This window comes from Emys orbicularis, chromosome 17, assembly GCF_028017835.1.
Source record: "Emys orbicularis isolate rEmyOrb1 chromosome 17, rEmyOrb1.hap1, whole genome shotgun sequence".
Classification (NCBI taxonomy): domain Eukaryota; kingdom Metazoa; phylum Chordata; order Testudines; family Emydidae; genus Emys; species Emys orbicularis.
In genome coordinates, this window is record NC_088699.1 from 6,865,901 (window position 1) to 6,889,727 (window position 23,827).

The window sequence follows — 23,827 nt, forward strand, 5'->3', positions numbered from 1 at the left end:
ATCCATGGCCTGTCTGAATCTTACAAAATAGGTCATTTCCAGTAAGCAAAACAGGAAAGAGCATCCAAAATATTTTTGGACATGTGAAAGATGCCTTTTTTCATACTGACACCTCAAAACCAGATGATCATCAATTTTTTCAAACACTTAAAAAAAGTCATCTCTAAGAATGCAAACGAGCATGAGAATTTCAATTAGTAATTTTTGTTTTGAAAAGGTATGTAATTGTGAAAGTAGACACTTAGAATGAACAGGCCAACCCAGCCAGGCGTACAAGACCATTAAGACATAGTTAAGAATAACAAAGCATATGCACAGACACTTTAGTGTTTTCTTTTCCTGTTAAGAGTTTCTGATTTTTAAACTTTGGTGAACAGGTATTTTCAAAAGCACAAAATCAGATAGCCTACTAAATTCCTACCATTTTCTATTAAAACAATAAATAACTCCACAAACAAATAGAATGCAGTACACTGAAGACATCTGTATTTACATCTTTCGGTAGTTTTGTTACATATAGATGTGCCTTCCTGCTTAACATCATACAGTTTTCTTTAACTATTATCACATTTCTGTGCTTTAGGTGACTTCTGATTCTTACACAAGGTAATTTTAAAGGCTTAGAAAATATTGTTCCAAGGCAATTATTTGCAAGCCTGGGAGGACAAAAGCATAGTCTGCGTAGTACTACCTCCATATTTCTATTTATCTTGGGGTAACTCAGATTGACTGTAGAGGGTTTATAATTTAAGTAGCTTTTATGCGGCAATGTAAATTAGGCCACAGATAAAGCATTCTGTATATTTTAAGCTTGAAACCATCAGTGTCACAGAGCCGAGAGGTAAACAGATGCCTTTGAAATTTCACCGAGGCTATGGCCAGATGTTCCTATTCACTCTCCTGTTGTGTGCAGGACAAACATATTGTATCTACTTCACACTGACAGCACACATTACCCACTGTTCTAATTGAAAAGTTGAAGTGAAGGGCAGTGTTTTTTCACTGCATGCTGTTACTGTTGATAACAACACTTTAATTTTGAAAAACATACATGCTCTTTGGGCGTAATCTAAAGTGGCTTGCTTAGAGAAAGCTAGGATCTTCATGTTCAAAAGAGATATCATCACTCTTTTCACTTAGCAAAAACTAAGCATTCTTGGTGCACTTCCTGATTCTCTTTTTGTGTAATAAGAGACCTCATTTGGGAATTTTTTTCATATAAAATATACTTGCTGCTCTATTACAGAGTATTTATGACAAGACTTGAGTAGCGCTGTGCTCCTATTGCTACTTTGAATCATCTTTTTATTAGCAACACACAATCCTCTATGCTGTATGTCCACTTTATTCTTGCTCTGTAAACCATCTGCTACACCGAAGAATAACCCAACAAGTAATGTGAGCTAAGTTGTAAAGTAACTAAATGATGTTGGAACGTGGATTATGATATAACACTTGCATTGTAGTTACAGTACACCTCTACCCTGATATAACAGGTTTCAGAGTAGCAGCCGTGTTAGTCTGTATCCGCAAAAATAACAGGAGTACTTGTGGCACCTTAGAGACTAACAAATTTATTAGAGCATAAGCTTTCGTGGGCTACAACCCACTTCTTCGAAGTGGGTTGTAGCCCACGAAAGCTTATGCTCTAATAAATTTGTTAGTCTCTAAGGTGCCACAAGTACTCCTGTTATTTTTCCTGATATAACGCTGTCCTCGGGAGCCAAAAAATCTTACCGCGTTATAGGTGAAAACGCGTTATATCGAACTTGCTTTGATCCGCCGGACTGCGCAGCCCCGCACTCCCAGAGCGCTACTTTACCCTGTTATATCCGAATTCGTGTTATATCGGGTCACGTTATATCGGGGTAGAGGTGTATTTGGAAAACTCTTAAAAACTCTGGCTGAAATCCTGGCCCCACTGAAATCAGTGGCAAAACTCACATTGACATCAATGGGGCCAGGATTTCTCCGTTTGTCTTTATGCTGTGACAAGATAGAGACAGTGTCACCAGGTCTGACATATCAATGTGAAACCAGAACTGAAATCTTAGGCCATGGCTTTGTGAATGGATCCCTGCAATCACTGGGGCTCCACGAGACACAGATGTATACACCTGTATAGACCTATTGCAGGACTGCAGTCTTATTTGAGGAATATACTAGATATGGTTTAAAAGTCACTGGATGTAGCAGATCCTCAACATATCCATGAGGCAATGCAATATATCTGAAATAGTGCCAAATTAAAATGTGAAAGCTGGACAGAAGCACTGAAAGTACGACACCTACATAGTAATGTATCCAAACTGAAGAAAATTCAGGCTGCCTGTCAGAATGAATCCTGAAAGTGCTGGATAATTGCTTTGGTAAATTAAGTTATTTTTCATCATTTTTAACCCTTACAAAAATAAATTTCAAAGGTCAATCTAAAAAAAAATTACAGAAATGGAATTTCACTTTATTATTTATATGCTGTGTTTGTAAGCTGAAGTTTTGCATTGAACCAAATCATGACATCCTTACCTCGTTCTTACTAAGGGAAAACGCCCACTGAATGTAATGAGAATATTCCCTGAGTAAAAACTTAAAGGTTTGGCTTAGTATTCAAAATAGTTCGTTCATATTGAGATCATCATAAAGTACTACAGCTAACTAACCTTCCAGTCTTAAATTAGGATACTCTATAACAACAGAGTTTATCAACCATTAGACAATATATTAAAAATAACTGAATTATAAAGATATTACATCATATTCTTCAATCTTTATTTTTCTGTGTTATGACTTAAAGATGACCTAGAAAGGTTTTGCAAAGCAATTTGCTTTCTGTTCCCTTAAATTTGTTTCAAATGTTTATGGTCCCAACCTTACAGAATGCATTCCAAAATTACAAATACATTTATAGTTTACACCAAATTATTTGAAAATTGGTTCTGTCTCCAGTTATTGGCCAAAACCTGAGTCCAGAGATCTGACTTTCCTCTTTAACGGTTGATAACACCTCAGATAACAGAAACATTTATTCCTGCAACATGTAATCTATTGTTACAGAGGGAAACATTAACTCAGAAGTCAGTAGCTAAGTCAAGGGGCAATTACTTTTCAAAGTTTATGTTTTATGTGCATTTGTTTGTATTCCGCAACAGTTGAACAGATTTAGCGCTGGAGAAAGGTGGTGACTGGCGGTCAGAGAGAAAGAGAAATGGTTTAGTCAACTAACCCTCCAGCCTTACATTAGGGCAGAATGAGTGCAGCATAAGTCACAACAGAGTAGTCTTCCCCAGTTTGCCATACTAACGTTGTTTAATCCTGACCAAAAGGGACAACGTCTGCAGGGTTGGGGAAGGCAGATAATTCTCCACGACCAATTCAGTCCTTCCTGATCCACGCAGAGATTGCCAAGGATGTAATTGGGGCCAATAGGATGGAGGCTTTGTTTATGCTTGTTAAAACATGGACACCTATCCACTAGGAATTCATTGAGACCATCAAACTGATTCCACTTAGGTCAAGATTGAAATTAGGTTTACAAGTGTTATGTTGCTTTACTGTGGTCTTTAGAATTTTTTTTAAATAAAGCTTTGGAATTCACTGGTACTGGATAGGATGCATTTCTCTTCAGAACTGGATATAGAACCGCTCCCCACCTCCCCCAAAAAACCAAAACCCATACCTGGGAAAGCCATTCTTCATCCTCTTGACCGCTATGGTCAGATGCTAAGCTATCATACGACTCATGTCGTGTAATAGGTCCAGGACTCCCAGGTGGAACCACTGTGAAAAGAAAGAAGATAGAAAAATTTAGATTTCTCAATCAAATTTTTTTAAATGTACCTTCTCATATATATGTTAGTATGACAACATACATACTTTCACAAAGCTCTGACTGTTTATACTGGAACACAGAGCAAGATCAGTCTGAGTATAAATGGTGTAAATGCTAAAGAAGCTCCTCTTCTGAAAACTTAGAAGCAGTCATATTATTTATTCCTAGGCAGACACTATGATAACCCAACTTGCTCTTCTTCTTTCAGCCTGAAGCTCTAAACAAGCATACAAAATAGCTTCAATAAAGATGACAGCCCTTCCCATGTGTCTTGAGGGATTTCACACTGACAAATGCCACTGTCAATGATATAAGCTTGCTGCACAAACTTTTCAAATTGTCCACTTTAAGAGAAGTTGAACTATGTTAAGCTACAGTGACAAAACCTATCCTGAGGCACTGGCATGCATACCGACCTTGAATACTTAGTTTCTTCCCTGGCTTCAGGAACAAATATGATCATCTCATCATGGCTCTAATGCAGTTAATTTGAAGCTGACTTGGCAACTGACTGGTTTCTTTTTAATCAGGTGGGAGTAGATGATTTACATCTCAGCAGCTGTTTTATAAAATTACTAAATTTTATAATAGTAACAATCTATTCATGAAAAACATGACACGCTGGTTATTTTTAGTATCTACAGATGATTAATTGATCATATAAAAGCAGAAAACAGATCGAAACCAAAAAAAAGTTGCATTGTTACTATTCAGCAAAGTCCCTTTTGCTTCTGTGCAAATAGCTAACGTTTTATAAGAGTGCTATATGTACAATTGGGCAAGTAACATGAGAGGTCTAGGCTGTTTAGAGTCTAAGGGGAGAAACTAGAGCACCTTTTTAGGAAAGACAATAGGCAGATTAGACAGAGGTACACATCACGCAACCACTGTGCTGTTAGTTAAAGATCTCTCACTTAAGAAATGGGATTTTTTTTTTATTATTCTGAAAAACTGGATATAACACACATATTTTGGAACAAAAGATGCAATTGAGCAGAATTTGCCCTACATTTGTAATTGCTTTGGGGTTCTCCTGAACTAGCCAAAAAAAAGGTAGCACAGAAGGCAACTGCCAGCTCTGGTATGATGATTTATTTGCATCCTCTTCTGACCTCTACCCACCTATGCATGCATTCCTAATGCTCCCAACCCTGTAGCCTCTAACCACCTTATACAAAATCAAGGCTTGAACCTGCGAACACTTGCATACATGAGTAGCTTCACTCATGCAAACAGCTGCTATAATGTCAATGGGACATTAATCAATAGTTCTTCATGTGCATAAGTTTTTACAGGGCTAGGCCCTTAAAGATTGCTATGGACTTTAAAAGACCGGTCTTCGCTTCTTTTGCTCATTTTATGCCACTTCCTTAAGTGGGATCCTCCTTGTTGATTCTCTTCCAGGAATATCATTGCTGGACCATTCTGTTATCACTGTTCTGCTTTTGCAAAGAGCAGCCTATGTAGTCGTCTACAACTGACAAGATTGCACCCAATGAGGCTGCATGAATGTAATGGAGAGCAGAGTTTGACCTTTACACCGACATATAATCAACACACAGAGATTGTTTCATCCACCAGTAAAATACAACTTCTGTGACAACTGATTAACAGGGTAAGTCTATGTAACATTCTGTAAAGAATGCTGTATTCAGCTGAAACTATTGCAGGAAATTAGGTAGGCAGAGTACCTTAGCTGGAATTTGGCCATATCATTAATCAACACCATATCTCTTCTGAGAAGTGTCATGGGATCTTACATTACTAAACAGGAGTTAATACTTCAGTTTTATGTCTCTCTGTCATCCAAAAGACAGGAACAAGAGAACTGCTCTTATACAGGGGGGGAAAACAGGTCCTTTTGCAAGCTCATTAATAGTTTTATTTCCATTTCCTAATTTAATAGCATACACACACAGGCTGCTACAAAAAAAATGTAACCCCTCCACTTCTTCAGTTTGCACAATGAGGCTACTTAACTCATGCTGAATTAGAGAAATTTCAAAGCTTTCAATATTTACATATAATTTCAGGGAACATAATTTGCAGTTTGCCTGTTACAAAGAGAAACTGCAGTGGTGCCTCATCCTTCACAGGAATCACCACTGCAAGGATTAATATAATCTCATGATTGCTGGTCCTTGGATCATTACGGCCCCATCACTGTACCTCCTAGTGACGGCAGCATTATCCTGCAACTGCAACTTTACACTGGAGGAAGCTCCAGAAATTTTAATGGAGCAAAATGCAGGGGCCTAGAATAATATGACAGGTGAAACTTCTCTCTCCTGTACCTGTTTGTGAACAATGGCTTGAAAGTTAGGGCATTGGAGTTTACACCAGGGGAACTGTACCCACTGGTGGGAGCAGAGGGCACCATACAAACCAAATTAAGACAAGACAGAAGTAAATGTGACTGAAAAATATTTTTACTTTGGTAAGACAAAAGAGCTTTGCACTTATGTCAAGACCCACTGAACAACCTTAATTAAAGCTAAAACTAATATTTTTATATATGCGTAACCTAAAAATTACCATTTAAAAATTATTTTAAAATATTGCTTAAGGGCTGACCTTTATGTGCCAGGCTTCCGCCCACTGCAGATTTTTACAACCACGTTGTAAACCCTAATAATAGGAATTTATAATAGCAAAGCAGACACAACTGTAACCATAAACAGAGAACGGCGCCTCTATAACAAACAGCACAGGGTATTCATAAATCTTTATATCATGTGAAATAAAGAGCTTTTAATACAGTTTTAAGTGCATATCTTAACACAACTCAACTGTGGAGCTGCTTCTGACACCCTCATAATGCCATATGACTTCATTCTTAAAGCTGGAACATAGCAAAATGAATCCTGGGCCTAATTTTTTAAAGAGTACATACAGTGTTGTACTCTTTATGGGCCTCATTTTGCAAGGTGCTGAGATTCTTCCATGAGGTGCTAAGCCTCTGCCACATTCACTGAAGTCAATATAATGTTCAGTAGGTAATTAAGGACATCATTTAAGCAGCATGCATTTTCAGGATACAATAGTAAAATTGTATTCACTTATATCATTACCACAGTGGTAGATCTTACTCAACAACTTAAGGATGATTCAAACTATCTCAAACCAAACTTAATATTAAGAAGTTAGACATCTGTTGCAGATTGCAAAACCTACACGAGTCACCACCAATATATAAACAGGAAACAATGCTGCCCATCGTAATGCCTTATTTATTCAACCAATGAAAGAAAAACATATTTTTACACGTTTTGCTGTTGCCCTAATCTTCTCCATATCTCCTAAACTTTCGCTGCAATAAATTCTATTGACTGCAGTAATGCCTGTTTTGAGGGCACAGCTGATCAACTGCAGGCTTTCCTGTTATGGAACTCTGCTAACACACTGTTCATAACTCCAGCAGATGTTTCTGCTTTCAAACCAATGGGAACTTTATGGACTGTTTTTCCCCCTCCTCCTTCCCAGGGGCAACTACTAGAGCTGTCAAGATCAGTGAAGTTGCTATTCAGTGACTAACAGCAAAAATGTTGGTTTAGCCGGCAGCAGCAACACTGCTATGTCATCATATTAGTCCACTGAAAATTCTCTTATGGAAAACTGAGCACGTATGTTATTTGGACTTGTGCATCTGTACATCACAAAAAATGAACTTTCCCATTATTTACAGAAATAGACAGCTCCAAGATAAGGTTAATTAAAGTCCAGAGGAAAGTTTACAACAATTTGAGCCCAGAGGGAACTTTTATATTGAAGTTGTAATCTTATGAAAAGCTGGATTAATGAGATGCGTGATACGGCACTAATAATAGCACAGCTAATAGTGTGCTATAATAATACAGCTTTTTGAGTTCTTTAGGAACATACTTGCACCAATATCAGATATAAAAAGACCAAATTTTGCTCATGTTCTGTATTACATCAGTCAAGGCTCTTTCTTGCGCCCTGATCCTCGATACAAGAGATGTTCAGTTATTAAAGTTTTCTAACTGTAACTCACACCTTGTATCTAGTTTCACTTTCCTCACATTATTCTTTCCTAAGAGAACATCCACAGACTGTATAGAATTGTGAAAAGGGCATTTCATGACTGCACAGAGATATCGCCCCAACGACTGCAGGGGCTTTGTTTTCTATTAAAACCAATAAAGCATATTATTTCTGCACCACATAACCTTAACTTTTTTGCTGCAGTTACTTTGATTTCTTTAACAAACCTACAGTAATCTGGAGTTCAAATAATTTCAGATTTCATACCAGACTGAAGTTTAGTTTGTGTACTCTAGTACAACAAGCTATTGTAACGTGTATAGTGGGAAATGGAAAGTACGCAGTCATTAAACATCTAGGGCCAAATTTTACACAGATAGCTTTCATCTGGGCACAATCACTCGTGCATATAAATGACAGACCTTGCCTCTCTAAAACACACTTATGAGTGCAAATCAAGAATGAATGGGTTTGCAGATGCACAGTGGTTATTCTTTAAAACCTTTCCCACTGCAATAGGGATAGATTTTAACTCAGAAGCAGACCAGGGATCATACTATGACTCAGAGTCACAATGTGGCCCCTGGCTTTCCCTTTGCTCCAGGAATAAGTAACCTGTACCCATCCTATACCGGGTGTAGATTACTTCCTACTCTCCTTCCGCTCAGCTCACCCATTCCCCATCCACCTGAGCAGAAGGAGAACTACAGGCTCCATGTAGGCTGCTCTCCCCCAGTACTGTGAACCACAAGATGTATAGTTCATTCAAGACAGTCGGGTGTTGCACAGGTGCTTAACACAAACAACTGTTGCTCTTAGGTAACTTAAAAAAAAAAACCCTACATGTTTACTGTACCTCTTAGATATTCCCTATAAGAGATACAGGGTTAAGGTTACTGCAAATACCGAGGTAATGTTATTTTAAGGCACAATGGGGAAGTGGCCATTATACAGTCTGTCATTTGTACGTGCAACTGCTAGTGCAAGAAAAATATCCAGCTAAAGTGCATCCAAATTAATTTCAAACAAAGAGGTTTGGAGGGGAAAAAAGCCACATAAAAGCCTTCCCATTATTTCACTTGCACATACACAATTTACAATTTTAAATTAATTACAATAGACTCTAAAGTCCAGCTAAGACATGGAAAATTTACTCATAATTAATCTCCAAAGGCATACATCTACCTTTGGGTAAACTCTATTGATAATATGTGGAAGATGTGTGCACAATGGCCATTTAATCTGATTTCTAAGTGTTTTCTTTACAGTTTCAATTATATTTAGAATGGATGGAGGCAGGAAGAGAAATGAACAAATCACATGCACCTCAATTGATTCTTCATAAGGACAACTTCTTTTAAGATTAAGCTACACATTTCAGGTGGTCTGCATCACTATATTACTGTTGATACTCATGGCATTAGTTACATCATGTTATGCACAATGAATAAAAATCAAGAGCCAATATACCAGTTCTTGTACAGGTTTCCTTGATGCAACTTTTCATTCAATTCAACAGGTAAGATTTTTTCAGACCTTACAGAAATTCTCTCACCTGCACTAGGTAGGTTTATGTACTAGGTTCCATGCTCCCCAGAGTTTATCAATGCAAGTTTGTCAAGTAGTTGTATTCTAATAGCTCTCGATCAATCTTTGTAGCATAATTATGGTGAATGCATGTTCCTAAATTCTTTCTTCCATCACACAGATATGATTAGATTTCCCCTTTTGGAAAATATTATCTTTGAAATCTTAAATGATGGTATACTCTGTATGTTAGTTGATTATATATATAAAAATAAGGACAAGTAAATTTCCCTGTAACAGAATAAAAGCCTTGTTCCTGTAGACTTGTTTAAAAAGGAATTTCAAGCAATCGCAAATATCTCCTTCCTTTTTCTCTTGATGAAAAGCTCATCCCCAATTGCAAACAAACAAAACATTTTCCATGTTATGAATGATCCTCTGATTGTTATATGCACAAAGATTATATAATTATGTAGAGAAATTCTGTAACCCAACACAAATTTATTGTGCCACATTCATTGGCTTATAGAAGTATTTAATTATTCATTATTTATATACAAAATGTTTACTGGGTGCTTTACAGACATAAAAGACTTGATCCCCGTACCACACAGTTTATAATCTAAAGGGAATATCTAAATAGGAGATGAAGTTATCAGGAGCTTTGGTGACTATTTATATATTTTTAATGACTCTTTAATTTCCATTGGTCTGGTAGACTGCAGCCTTGGCTACTTGTTTTTTTAAACACTAAAAGTAACAATCTTTAATCAGGCTTCAATGTTTCTCTCAATTCTGTTACAAGATTTTCACTGTGCTTGACGCTAGCTTCCTTTCCTAAATTATTGCAAAAAGTGGGGGGGAAACACTTCCTGGGCACAGCTAGAATGTACTGTACCACTTACAATGTGTTAATGTTGCATTGGTGTGGAACTAAAACTTTAGATACTGAGGGCGTGCAGCAGACTATCAATTCTCTACCAATGAGCAATAAATACCTTCTTTCCTGTATTAAAAAATAATTTCAGCTGCAAAGACCTACTGTGAAATCCATCTGATGGCCATCTTTAAAGAATTATGGAAGAGGTAACTATTTCTATAATTCACTGACTTCAAAAGTATGTTTGACATTATTGTCGGGAAAATTATGTTAACCATGGATTAGTGTTACAATCAAAGTATGTAGTGAGAAGTCAAGAGGCTTAATAGTAAATTTTCAAAGCGGTGCGGAGGGATTTACCCGTTTGACTCCCATTAACGTCAATAGGAGTCGCGCGGCTAAATCCCTGTACACCGCTTTGAAAACTGACCCCTCAGTGTTGATGGACCCCTCTCTAAGAAGTTCCAGATGACCATGTAAGAACAGCAAAGAAATGTTTCAGCATGTGCCCTTGTTCATTATTGTTTGTTTGTACACATCTGAAAGATTTTAATTCTTATACGCAGTGCTGTTTCCAGCATTTAGCATTTGAAAAGCAGATTGGGATGGAGAAATGTGGCCATGTATACGTCCATGCATGTATATACTGCCCCAATAACTCTTACGCACTTTGAGAATGTAACTTGCATTTAGTGCATTTTTGTCCACTTTTACTGGATTATTACATAAATGTTGATCAAGGCTAAACACATTACACATTCTGCCATTGAAGAGCTGCACTTCCATGTAAGACAACTTCCGTGAAGTGACACCTGCCCTGTTTCTACTTATCCTGCTCAGACCTATCCTCAACAAAAGAATAGAATTTCCTTCCTTATACCACTTAACTTTGCTCTTATCAGTAAAAGTGAAAAGCAGATTTGTGATGGGGTTGTCTGCTCCTTAAGGGCAGTAATGTCTAGTGGTTGACCCACCCCATCACACAGCATGGCCCTTTAAGACTTTGAAAGGTCCTATCATACACGCAAAGAGAGATCTGGGAGATATTGGGAGAGGGGAAATGGTTCCAGGAGTAAAAAATGTTCGGGAAGAAATCCCATTACTGTTTCTTTAAGGGCTCATGGCCTGGAGCCTTGCAGAGAGAGTGGGGAAACGTCCCCCTTTCCTCCTAGCCAATGGGGAATCAGCTGGGAGGAGGGGACCAGTATAAAAGTTGACTCGTCTCTCATAGCAGGGCAGATACCAGCAGGAGAAGATGGGCCTGCTGAACCCTGAGCCTCTGAGGCCTAATTAGGGGGGAAAGCCCCAGCTGAGGAAAAATCTGGCTAAGGCCCTACAGTGGGCTAAATGATAACACACTTGAGGAAGGAGAGCTGGAGACTCCTGGTTTAAGGAGAGGGATAATAATTGTCTCAATTACCCATCTCCAGGTGGAGGACGGGGTCTTCTGCCATCTGGAGAGACAGAGTGACTGTTTCATTAACATAGACTCCTGCTATACGGAGAGACAGAGGTCACCCTGAGGGGACTGGAAACAGAACTCAGAGGGCAGGCTGCAGAGGAACCCTGACAGCCAGGAGAACCTTTATTTATTTGGGACTTTTGTTATGGACTATTTTGTATGCGGTTTTATAATAAATCAGCCCCAAGCAGCAGATTATTGAGTTAAGAGGGCAGGAAGTGGAGTAACTGACTTCCTGAGAGGGGAAACTGAGGCATGGCCCACCTGCAGTGCCATGCCCGACTGAAAGGAGGCATGCCAAGGTGACCTCCATGCCATCACAAGGGAGATTTAGTTTCCTTCACTCAAAACACAAACTAACATTTCTGCTTAAAAGACTTTTTATGTAAGGAGAGGTGATTTAGTAGACTACAATGCAAACACTTACGTCAGGACAAGAAAGCACTAGTCTTTATGCCCTCATGGTTAATGAAGCAAACATGAAAATCCTACCTCTCTGAAAATGACTGTGTACCAAGCTTTATTCCACACTGTTTGTGATTAATATCATGGACACTCATCAAAAGTCTATACAACGTACTTGTTCAACAACCCATAGTTGGCTGTGTCTTGTCGATACAAAACAATTAAAGTAAAAAGGTAAATCAGGTAAATGAGGAAGAAATAAAATGTGTTTTGAAAATGTTATTACACTACTTAAACACATGATTTACACAGTAAAAAAAACTTATCAAACTGTTGTAATGAATCCAGGGTTTATCAGAGAGTGAAATAACAAGCAACTCCCTTTTACCGTCTCCCGTCATTTCAAAGAGAAAACGAAAAGGCAAAAGTCTCAATTCATTTTGCTTTTTACATTAAGAAACAATTATCAGGGCACACGTCTCCACTTTCATCAGCACTACAGCTGTCTAGGGCATATTCTGCACATTAGCACATTGCACATGGGATAAAAATGGAATAACCAAGACATACCTACAGTGTGGATCACAAAGGAGAATTTTGCTTTACAATACAATAAACTATACAATTAAATAATTCCAAATGACTTGTGAACCAAATATGTTCAGAGTAAAGAGAGACTATGATGAACTTCAAGATGCAAAGTGCTGTTCAAAGCAGATAAAGAAAAACTGAGCAACCTGCCTTCCCCTTCCCTGAAGCCTCTTGTTACAGTGACAATGTTAACTACAGCAGATTAGGTTTGTTAGTGTGGAAGAGCATGTAAAGCGTTATACAGCTCTCTTGTGCTACAATCACTACTCTTTGTGGTAGGTGTTGGCTCTGAGACACCGATAAAAGGCATGATGAGGATAAAGTGAAATGAAGAGGAGAGAAATGTGACCATGACTAATACTTACATACCACTGAGAGAAAAATAAATGTTGTGGCAGAGATAAACAGAAGATAGAAGCCAGGAAACAATAACAAAGTGTTATACCTGTGGGCAGAGGCTCTTTAATCTCTGACTGCGTAGGAGGAGGCTGGGTTATAATCATGAAAATGCTCAGTATGTTATCAACTACTATGGAAGGTCTGGAACAAACCAAAGCCAACCCAACTATCAATTTTCTGAGGAGCAGTGTGTCAAGGTTCTGCTTAATCTGAAAATTTAAAAAATGTAGTTGTAAAAAACAAAAACAAAAAATCTTAAAAATCCATTACTGGTTTAAAAATAAATGTAAACAAATTTCCAAAAATTAGATGTCTTTTGAAATCACTTTACTTTTGTTTAAATATTTATTTTTTAAAAAGAAAGACAATAATATATTTATTTCCACTATTATTATTACTGTTGTTTGTATTATGGTAGCCACAGGATAAGCCAATCAGGATCAGAAGCCTCATTGTGCTGGGTTACAAAAAACACCCTCTCCAGATTTCAGAGGAGTTATAAAACTAATTCCAGAATGACTAGGATTTTTAGACTGCTTCTGAATAATTCAGAATCTTTCCAAGCTGAAGGACTAGCCTTTGGAAAGAAGATTTACTTTAAACTGGCTTGTAGCTACAGCAAGTCATCTTGAAAAGTATGTTGCATTCCTTAATTATGCTGCAGAAATGAAGTATAATTTAAAAAAAAAAAAAATACAACACTAGCTAAAGGCAATGTTTCTTAGCAAACACAAACATAACATCAAAGGGAGAATCCAGAAAATATGAATCTTTAATTTTCCACTTTGACTGTAAAGATTAAGTATATATCTAGTTGGGTAAGTACGTATCATCCAAGCTGTTGATTGCTTTTGTAAAATGCCAAAACACTGATGTAATGTGATTCCCTACTTTCAAACAGTTTACTGGGGAAACTACCAAAAGGTTAACTAGCTGCTGCTTCTTATGTCCTTCCACCACAATCATAGGTTTTTCCAGTGTTAGGCACATGATATGGCCCCTTCTGTACGCAGGGCAAGATCTTCCATGGTGCACGGTTCCTCCAGGAGCCGACAGACCAACAGACATTCCATGGTCTGTATTTCAAAACAGTCACACGTGTCTGGGTTGTTAGAATAGCCCCACTTTTGACTTGGCAACTCTTGCTCAGAGGCGATTTAAATATCTCAACAGTGACCAATCCTCTGTGGAAAGGTGTTCAGCAACGTTGATGTGCATTTTGACGTCCTTGTTGAGTATTTTGAGCCGTATGCACCACATTTTCAGTCACGTAGCCTTCGGTGATTTTTAAAAGCAGTTCTGTTGCAGGGAGGGAGCTTTTCAACGATTTCGGGCAGCTAACTACTGCAGTGTGGCTATGTAGCAGATGTCTGGTATCTCTGACCTGTCGTAATCATTCCATTTTGCATGTGACTGCTCTCCTAATATCTGGTGGAGCGATTCCAGCAAGCACATAAAGGCTATTCAAGTTTGTTGGTTTTAGACATCCTGCGACGTAGTGGCAGCTGTCATTCAGCACAGAATCCAGCTTCTTTGTGTGAAGCAATCTTTCCAACACCAGACATGCAAATTCGGCCACCAAATAATAAAGTGCAAGAGTGGTAGCTTTTAAAGTTGCTGGGTTGGTTCCCCATTTTGAATCTGAAAGCTTCCTGAGTATGTTGCCCCAGGTGCTAGCTTTGTCTTTTGCCGTCTCCATGTGTGCCTTGAAGGAGAGAATGCAGTCTAGCATCACTCCAAGGTAAACAGGATTCCAGCAGTGGGCAAGTGACACCCCATTCCAGATGATGTTGAGTTGTCTACTGGCCTCACGATTCCGAAGATGGAAGAGACTCACTTGTGTTTTGGCTGGGTTGGTGTGCAATTGGTTCTTGGTGTAATAGACAGAGAGCCCAAACAGCACTGATGTTAACAGAACTTTGATCTGGGCGAGATCCTTGGCTTGGCCAGCAATGGATAGGTTGGTGGCATAGATAAAACTTTCCTCAAATTTCAGCTGGGGTGAAGTCATGACAGGCAAAGTCATTCGCATGTAGCAAGTCCTCTGACAGGTCCTACTAGATTTACAAAAGGACTGCTTCTCCCTTCATTCAACAGAGATTAAACAGTCTCCTCTACCTGCCTTCATGTGGAAGATCTTCAACAAGTCAATTCCACAATATTCTGCTGAGAACTGCTTTGATTTCACATAGGTCATGTGTACACAGCAGGGCTGTTGCAGTTGGAGTTTGTGAATCACTTCATAACACTGAAAATATTAAACCTGTAATTTTTATTTATCATAATGTTATGGGTAGTCTGTACCTGTACTAGAGGAACACAGCTAGTTGCCTCTGAAACTCTGCATGCAGTCAGGAGGCTTAAAGAGGTGTCACAGAGTCTGAGACTAACTGCACTGGAGGAGGCATAGCTACAAGATAGTCCAATTTGTTGTCTGAGAATGAGCTTCAGTTTGGTCATGGTTATATTTATTATTTGTATTGCAGTAGTACTTAGAAGCCCAAACTGAAATTGGGGCCCTCTCAATAAGAGAGAGTCCCAAGATAGACAAGAGGGGAAACAGAGGCACAGAGTGGTGAAGTGACTTGCTCCTCAAGGTCACACAGCAGTTTAGCGGCAGCACAGCAGTCTCCTAAGTCCCAGTCCAGTGCTTATTCAACAGACCATACTGCTGGGACACTCACCGGACGAATGCCTTGCAGTCTGGTATGAGATAACTGGATCCTGCAGTGCACCCATTTGGGATAACAGGTCAGGTATTCATTTGGCAAGGACAATCTGCACCATTGGCAGGTTGGCCAATGTCAATGAAGTTGAAGTCTGGTTTTTCATTGCATCATAGCACATTTTCACAGACAATGTTCAATATAGCTGAAACCTTTTGCATGTCACATGTAAACCTGCATTTAAACAAGGGCCACTTGAAAGAGCTGTAAAGGGACTGCTGAAGTGTAACAACATAGCTATAAAATCTCATAGGGTAAAACCTCCTCTCAATATACAGTGATTCACCACCTTAGTGTTAATGGAAAACAGAAGACAAAACCTCTTTACTCATGATGAGAACATACCCTTGAAGGCAAAATTCTCCTTTCAAGTCTGTACTCCTATTGCCAGTACCATCCTCTATTGCATAATATGCACCAATTTCATGTGTGGAATTCCCAGTGTCACGAGTGGAATGTGTGAAAGGAGTGTAAAATAGGCAATTAATTTCTGAAAGTTCCTCAGAGAGAAAAATTTTGCTGCTGGTGTTTAACTTGCATTTGAGAGAGGAGGAAGTGTAAATGTGATACCACAGAGACCCCAGACTTCTTACTAGATTGTGTTATCACTTAGTTTAACCAAACAGTTAAATAGAGTAAACACGATCCTTTTAGAGACAATACTTAGTGAACACTTAGCAAGCCAAATTTGAGATCCCTGGATGAAAGGCACTAAAAGTGAAATGCACAACAGTTGGTCCACAGGTGAGAAGATATACTATACTGGCCAAGTCAATGCTAGCTGTAAATCTGGGCCTAAATGTTTATAAGGTGTGTCTTACAGAGTTTACAAACTTAATTCTCAGTAGCTTCATGCATACCTTAAGCACAAATTACTTTACAGAAATAATAAAAACCAATCCAGTATTGCATAGTAAGGTCAAAGAATTTGAGTGGAGCGACCTGGCTCATGCCTTTGAATTCTAGAGTTAGGGTCATATAAAGAAAACAGCATCCTGTGATGGACAATGAATGAAATGGTACCAGCTTCAATGGTTCCACTCAGGCTTCTACCCACCTATGGAATAAATACATTTTCAGAAGTGGTTGTAGTGAGATAAGTAAACACTGCATCATTTCTTTTAACACAACAGAAATGCTCTTTTGATTATTCAGAAGTCAATTAGTAAGAACTGCCTCCGAAGCCTCCTATGAGAGGTTTAATAGCAATGAGGTGCAAGTACACTTACCAGCAACACTACAATCAAGTAGAGATTTTTGCTTTAACAAAATCTATATTTATATGATTACATTTCCTATGGTTGAGGGCAGCTGTAATTAATGGATTTCCCTCCTTCCCCTAATGTAGCCATTTGTCAATTTAAACACAGAATGTCCAATCAATTTTGATGTATTTAGTAAGCAATTTGTCAAAAAGTGCTGCAGAGCAGTTAATATATTAATTCTTGTCATAGGCGTGCTTCTGACAACTGCAGGGCCTCTCCATAAAATTGTTCTTGATGAGCCTAAACTGTTACCCGGAACTTGAAGGTGCCCCTTGCCATGGTAGTAAGAGAGAAATTATACAAAACTATATACAAGAGGCAACTTTATGTACGGTCCAAATTTGCTTCAATTTGAATATATTCATTTTAGTCTATTTTTGTTCTGATTTAGAGTAAATCTTGTTCTTAAACGTGTTAGGCCCAAATGTGTCAAATGTCTGGAGGTATTTTTATACCATCCTTCCACAATAACAGGCAACTAGATTGGAAAAAAGATTTCACTTTCAGCTTTCGTAAGATTGATTGTGGACTTTATCAAGGGAGTGGATACAATATTGTATTAAAATACATTTTTAAGGAGGAAATTGCTAGTCATTGGGGAAATTCATAAATTGCCTACATTAAAAGAACCCCAACAAGAATCATTATGGTGTTTGATTTACACAGCAAAGTCACAAAATAAATTATACTTAGCATTTATACAGAACTGTACATGTTCAAAACTCTTTACAAAAACACTTCACATCCCTTGTGAGGTGGGTACAGTAAACATCACCCCATTTTACAGAACTCAAACAGGGGAAGCAATTTGCCCCAAGTCACACACACTGAGTCATGGCAGAACTGGGAGTAGAATTCTGGGATTAAATGTCACCCCACTGAAGTCAATGGGTGTTTTCCCATTGAAATAACTGAGCCAGGATTTCACCCCTGGAGTTTTAGATTCCCAAACCTCCTCTTGTAAGAAAAGACTAAGACTTTCTCTGAAGCTACAAAAGCATATCATGCTATCAGTTATCAGTACCTGCCTAGCAGTAAGAGCATTTCAAATAATGTCTACTTTTATATGGGTCTGTCAAACAGAAAAAAAAAAAAGTCCCCTCAACATAATTGCCACAGATGGATAATACAGTGGAACTCCCTCTTACATTGCAGTCACTTTCTCCCGCCCCTCTCACTATCAGTGGAGGTTCACTATAACTAGAAATGTAATTTTAACACTGTCTTCTGAAGGAAATGGGGAGCTGCATTCTACTTTGGTATAAATACAGCTTCCAGGTTCATTTTAATGGAATTTTCTCATCAAACAAAAGGCAAAATAAACTATACAAAATCAGGATTAAAATCATTCTGCATTTTGAATACTTCTCTAGGGTACCTATTCTATCTCAGTCTGAATCCTTCCTGTGCTATCAAACTTTGCATATGGAATGAACAAGGCTCTGTCATCCCTGTCTATCATGGGATGCTCTTTATATGTTTTCTGTGTTCTTAAGCCCCATAGGTTTCTACCAGTGGTTTTCAACCTTTCATTTGCAGACCCCTAAAAAATTTCAAATGGAGGTGTGGACCCCTTTGGAAATCTTAGGCATAATCTGTGGACTCCCAGGGATCCGCGGGTCACAGGTTGAAAACCACTGATCTATGATAACGACAACCTTTCGCGGGCCCCTTAGACACAGTCTGCAGACCCCCCAGGAGTCCGCGGACCACAGGTTGAAAACCATTGGTTTTACTATAGGCCCTGGAAAACTCTCTCCTTTAAAGCTTATGCTGAAATAAATCTGTTAGGGTATGTCTACACTTACCCGGTAGTTCAGCGGCGAGCGATCAAACTTCTGGGTTCGACTTATCGCGTCTGGTCTGGACGCGATAAGTCGAACCCGGAAGCGCTCGCCGTCGACTGCGGTACTCCAGCTAGACGAGAGGAGTACCGCGGAGTCGACGGGGGAGCCTGCCTGCCGCGTGTGGACCGAGGTAAGATCGAACTAAGGTACTTCGAACTTCAGCTACGTTATTCACGTAGCTGAAGTTGCGTACCTTAGTTCGATTTGGGGGGTTAGTGTAGACCAAGCCTTAGTCTCTAAGGTGCCACAAGTACTCCTGTTCTTTTTGCGGATACAGACTAACACAGCTGCTACTTTGTAATCTCTCCTTTATACATTCTCTTATACGATATATATCAATAAAACAAGTATCGGGTCACTTTGGCTCAGTCAGCAACCTAGAAATCACCGTGCACAATATCATCTGTAATGCTATTAAATTCACACATAAAATTGCTCGAAAGTCTTCAGGTCAAGAACAAAAATGACCAGAAATTGATGTAAGCAGGATTTAGAGCTGAAGAAAATTCACACACTAAATAACACATAATTGCTTTGATTATAGATGTAGTGCTGGGGCTCTGATTATCGTTATTGTGGCAGGTGACCGCTGCTTGAAGATGTATAAGCAGTTCAACATGTATGCTAGTTTTATTTTTTTTGTATGCATTAACCATAGTAAAAGCACCTAGGACAATGAATGGAGGCTTTAATATAAATGGGAATAAATAAATAAATAAATAGTGCAGCACTCTTTTTTCTCCTGGCTATTCATTATGATGGCAAAATTAGAAACTAGCCATTTACCTGTAGGTGGCTTCAAAAGGTATGTCCCTAAGCAACTTGCTAGCTGAAAAGAAACATGAATATTAGCATTGATAATCTGTCCTACTTTTTTTAGGTTCCCTATCAGAGGTGATCTAGGCCAAGGAACCCAGAATGAAGTTACTGCATGATTACCAAAATGGCCTGAAACACTATCACATTCATCCCACACAGTAATGCTATAAGTACCATATACAGCGACTGGAAAGGTGAGGGACTAAGGAACAGGAGGTGTAGGCTTCTGACTGTAGTCAGGCTTACATATTTCCACAGACATTTAATTGAATGCAATGTACGAGTACCTATATGCATGCAAGTATGTAATATAAAGAGGAGGAGGTTAGCTGAGTAATTTCCTTCAGCCATGCCACAAAAGAGAAAAATCGCTTGTGTAAAGCTTTACCCACCAGTACCTGAACTAAAATTATTCATTAGAAAGAAACCTGCTATAGTTTCATGGTTGCAACTAATTAATTGTCACAGAAATAAAGCACACTTCAACAGCTTGCCTCAACAGCTCACACTTATTAGCCACATCTTAATTCCTGAGTACTAGTTAGAGGAGGCAAGCTACAGTTAGAGAATAGAAAAGGATGAATCTTAGCTACTCTCTGCAGAAAATCAGGTTCTTTACAGGTTAAGCGCCTCGGGTCGTGGACTGTCTCTTCCTATGTATTTGTATAGTGCCTATAATTCGGATAACACAACAGGGTCCTGATCCTGATTGCTGCCGCTGGGTGCTACAGGAAATAAATTATTATTAATAAAAATATCAATAATCTAGTCACACCAGATGACGTTACACACCTCACACATATAACACATAGGAAGAACAAAACATAACGGAATTTCCTTGCTTTAGTGAGATTGGTTTTGAAAGGGGAGGAATGGGAGAGGTCACAGCAGAATAAAGTGGGAAGCAGCACTTTCTTGGTAGCAGCAACGGCGGTACCAGCAATTGAGGTGAAAAGAGCATGTGTTACGACCAGCAAACCTATAAAACACAGTTTCAAATGCCTGATATCGAAGTCCTCAAAATCATGATAGGTCTAAACCCTGTGCAGGGTAAACCCTAAGAAAATTACATCTGAAATGAAATCTGTTCCATCAGAAGACTAAGGAGATTCTTGGTCCTCTGACATTCCTACTTTGACCAAATGTGTAAGAAGCCTGAAGCAGTTATCAGCAGGATACTGATGTTTCCTGTAGGTCAGCAGGTTATGAATTTAAAATGCAGGTCACTTAGGAGCCATGAACTTGTAGAGACGTCCACATCCCTCCTCACCCAGTTTCCCCATTTTTCTCCAATGCCGTGATAAAAGGAACACTGACTATTAGAGAGCTCAGGTAGAAGTGTACCGCATAGTCAGGATCAAGGTTTTTGCAGCAGATGTCACAGATGACCTCAAAGCAATCAAACAGCTGTGCAAACTCACTTACAACTACCTCTTGGGATAAAGGTCGTGGACACTTGTTCAACAAAATATTTCTTCAAACAATGGTTCCTTTTAACCGGGCATATAACTTTACATAACTGTGAATATAAGTTTAAAATCTTTCTAATAATATGGCTAAAAGCTGAACATAAATAACTAAATCCACTATTTTAAAACCGTTCTCTTGTCATACAGTAACCAATATCTTATTGGCCTACTCTGAACTTTCCAAAGATTAAAGAATAAGATTTTGCTATTCTGCTTTAGCATCAAACTGCATATTTACGAAAACCTGCAAAGTATACCCTTCAACCAGACTACCAGACGTTTCATTGTTCTATCCGTCTGCTGATAGAGGTACCCTGTGTTAGAAAAGCACACACAGTATTTTTCAATGACCTGGGGGCAAAGGTCACTTATTATAAATGGATAATGAGACCTAATGCAATGTTCTGAGTGTGGACAAAGAAAGGGTCTATCCATAGCCCCCTGTGACTTGGTCATTCAGGCTTTTATTTCCCCTGCACACTTAATGGAGCCAAACAATTGGCAGAAATGCTATACAGAAAGACTGAAACCGAGAGAAACTGCTGTATTGTAACTCTGATGGACAGATACAAATAGTGACCCTGAAACGGCGCCAGAATTCCTTTTACCACTAACATGGCAGACAGCTGTAGCATTCACCCTAAACTCCCATTTAGCCATTTGCTGGCAATTAAACTTACTGACGGAAGTGATAGCACATCAAACCACAGGCTACAGCTAATGTCAACCCATTACATTACTGCAGGTAAGCAGAGCCAGATAATTCCATTTTAGCATATATTTCCTAGGAAAAAAGCAAACAGGTATTTTTTTTCTTGTGAATCCTGTTTTGTTTAATGGAACCTACTTGCTCAGGACTTTACAGCGTAGCCTCAAAAATCAGAGCATAACAAAACTGGAAAGCAAATATATCACACAAAATTCAGAACAGTATTTTCTCTGTTAATGCTATTCTTTATTGTCAATTTTCTTGATTTAAATCTGCAGTATTAAGATTTTCTTTTTCCCCCCTATACTCCTGTATTAGATCTGTCAACTTACACTGTTCCCTCTTACCTTAATTAAAATTTGATTTAAAAAAAACAAATCAAGGTAACTCAAACTCTGCAAATGAATTTTTAATACACATTTAGCTAGCGTTTTTAAATTAACAAAATGTGTGCTATAAAAATAACAGATAATGTGTACAAAGACTAAGTTATCATAAGGTATCTCAAAATAGTAAAATACACTCAATGTGGAATTTTATTTTATTTTTCTTTCTTTAAAAGGCTCTCTCAGTACAAGAAGCAATTTGAGTTGTGTAGCTTTTAAAGCATTTATTAAAGTAGACAATGTGTCCATATTCATCCCTGATTTCAAGATCAGGGATGAATCTGGCTCCCATACATGTATAACACTAAAGGATTTTATTTTCACCACATTTATACGACACATGACTACTAATTTAATCAGAAATTGAAAAAGTACATAAATAAAACTGTTCTGTATAAAGTTACCTAAATTCAGAAATCAGCCGTCTGTGTTTCTGGACACATACCGGAATAACTGTATGCAATGTAAAAATGTCTATATGCAGGTATGTGTGCAGTGAAAATACTTGTACTCAGTGAGGATGAAAGAACAAATGAACAGAAAATGTTGAAAAAGGGTAGGTCTGGCCCAAACAGGCAAACTGCATAAACTCACAAACATAACCGGAGTAAGTTCAAGTTTCTATTGACCAGATTTCTATTGGCTCGGGAACCAGCCATTCCCATTGTTCTCCTATTTTTAAATAATTGCACAAGGCATTAACCTTGAAATCATTATAGAACAAAATCTATTGATAAAAATGAACTTACACATTGAATGCTTTTTATTCCACAAAAGACTCACGTATCTTCTTGATCTGTTGCTTTTTCCCTTATACGGGCATGTTTATTATTAACAGCACAAGAGAATACATATTCCAGGAAAGAGGCAAAATACGAGACAGCATCCCATGTCCTGCTCATAAGGATGGGGAAGAGATAAGGCACTTTCTTCCACATATTAATTCCATCAAAGCAGGTGGAATATTTTAATGACTTCGGCAGATGAAGCACTAGTATATTCTTTTTTGGTCCTATTGCCAAAAAGATGTGCAATGACAACACCAGAAGAGGATGCATAAGAAGTAGATTTCAGAGTATCCAAACTATAACAAACCATCAGCAGCATGAGCATACTGTGCATAAGCAATTATCTCACCCTGTGTTATGAAACTAACCAGTTACTCTGCACTATGAGCTATTGGAGGCTATTGACAAAAAGTACAAACACATCACCTAGAGCTAGGAACACAACTCCAGATTTAGTTACCCAAATAAGTGGCCTGAATGTCAGTGGGGATGAATAGCGAGAGCTCTTGTTGACTTCAGTTGAAGCTATGGGTACTTGGCACCCATGAATATTTACCTCGGAGCCTAACTTTAGACACTTACATTTTAAAATGTTGACCACTCTAAGTTGAATATCCTAAATAGTGCATAACTAACATGCACCCTCACAAGAATCCCTCAAACTCAAACAAATCAGAACCCATGTACTTTTATTTGAAAATAACACACTGCCAAATCCCA

General features: G+C 38.4%; 1 protein-coding gene across 1 annotated transcript in view; it reads right to left on the reverse strand.

Moving 5' to 3' along the window:
* Nucleotides 1–23,827, reverse strand: part of BCAS3 (BCAS3 microtubule associated cell migration factor) — a 498,029-nt gene that overhangs the window by 266,146 nt on the left and 208,056 nt on the right. Inside the window, exon 21 of the mRNA XM_065418107.1 lies at nt 3,677–3,777. Coding sequence (XP_065274179.1) covers nt 3,677–3,777 — 101 coding nt within the window. The remainder of the gene's footprint in view (nt 1–3,676; nt 3,778–23,827) is intronic.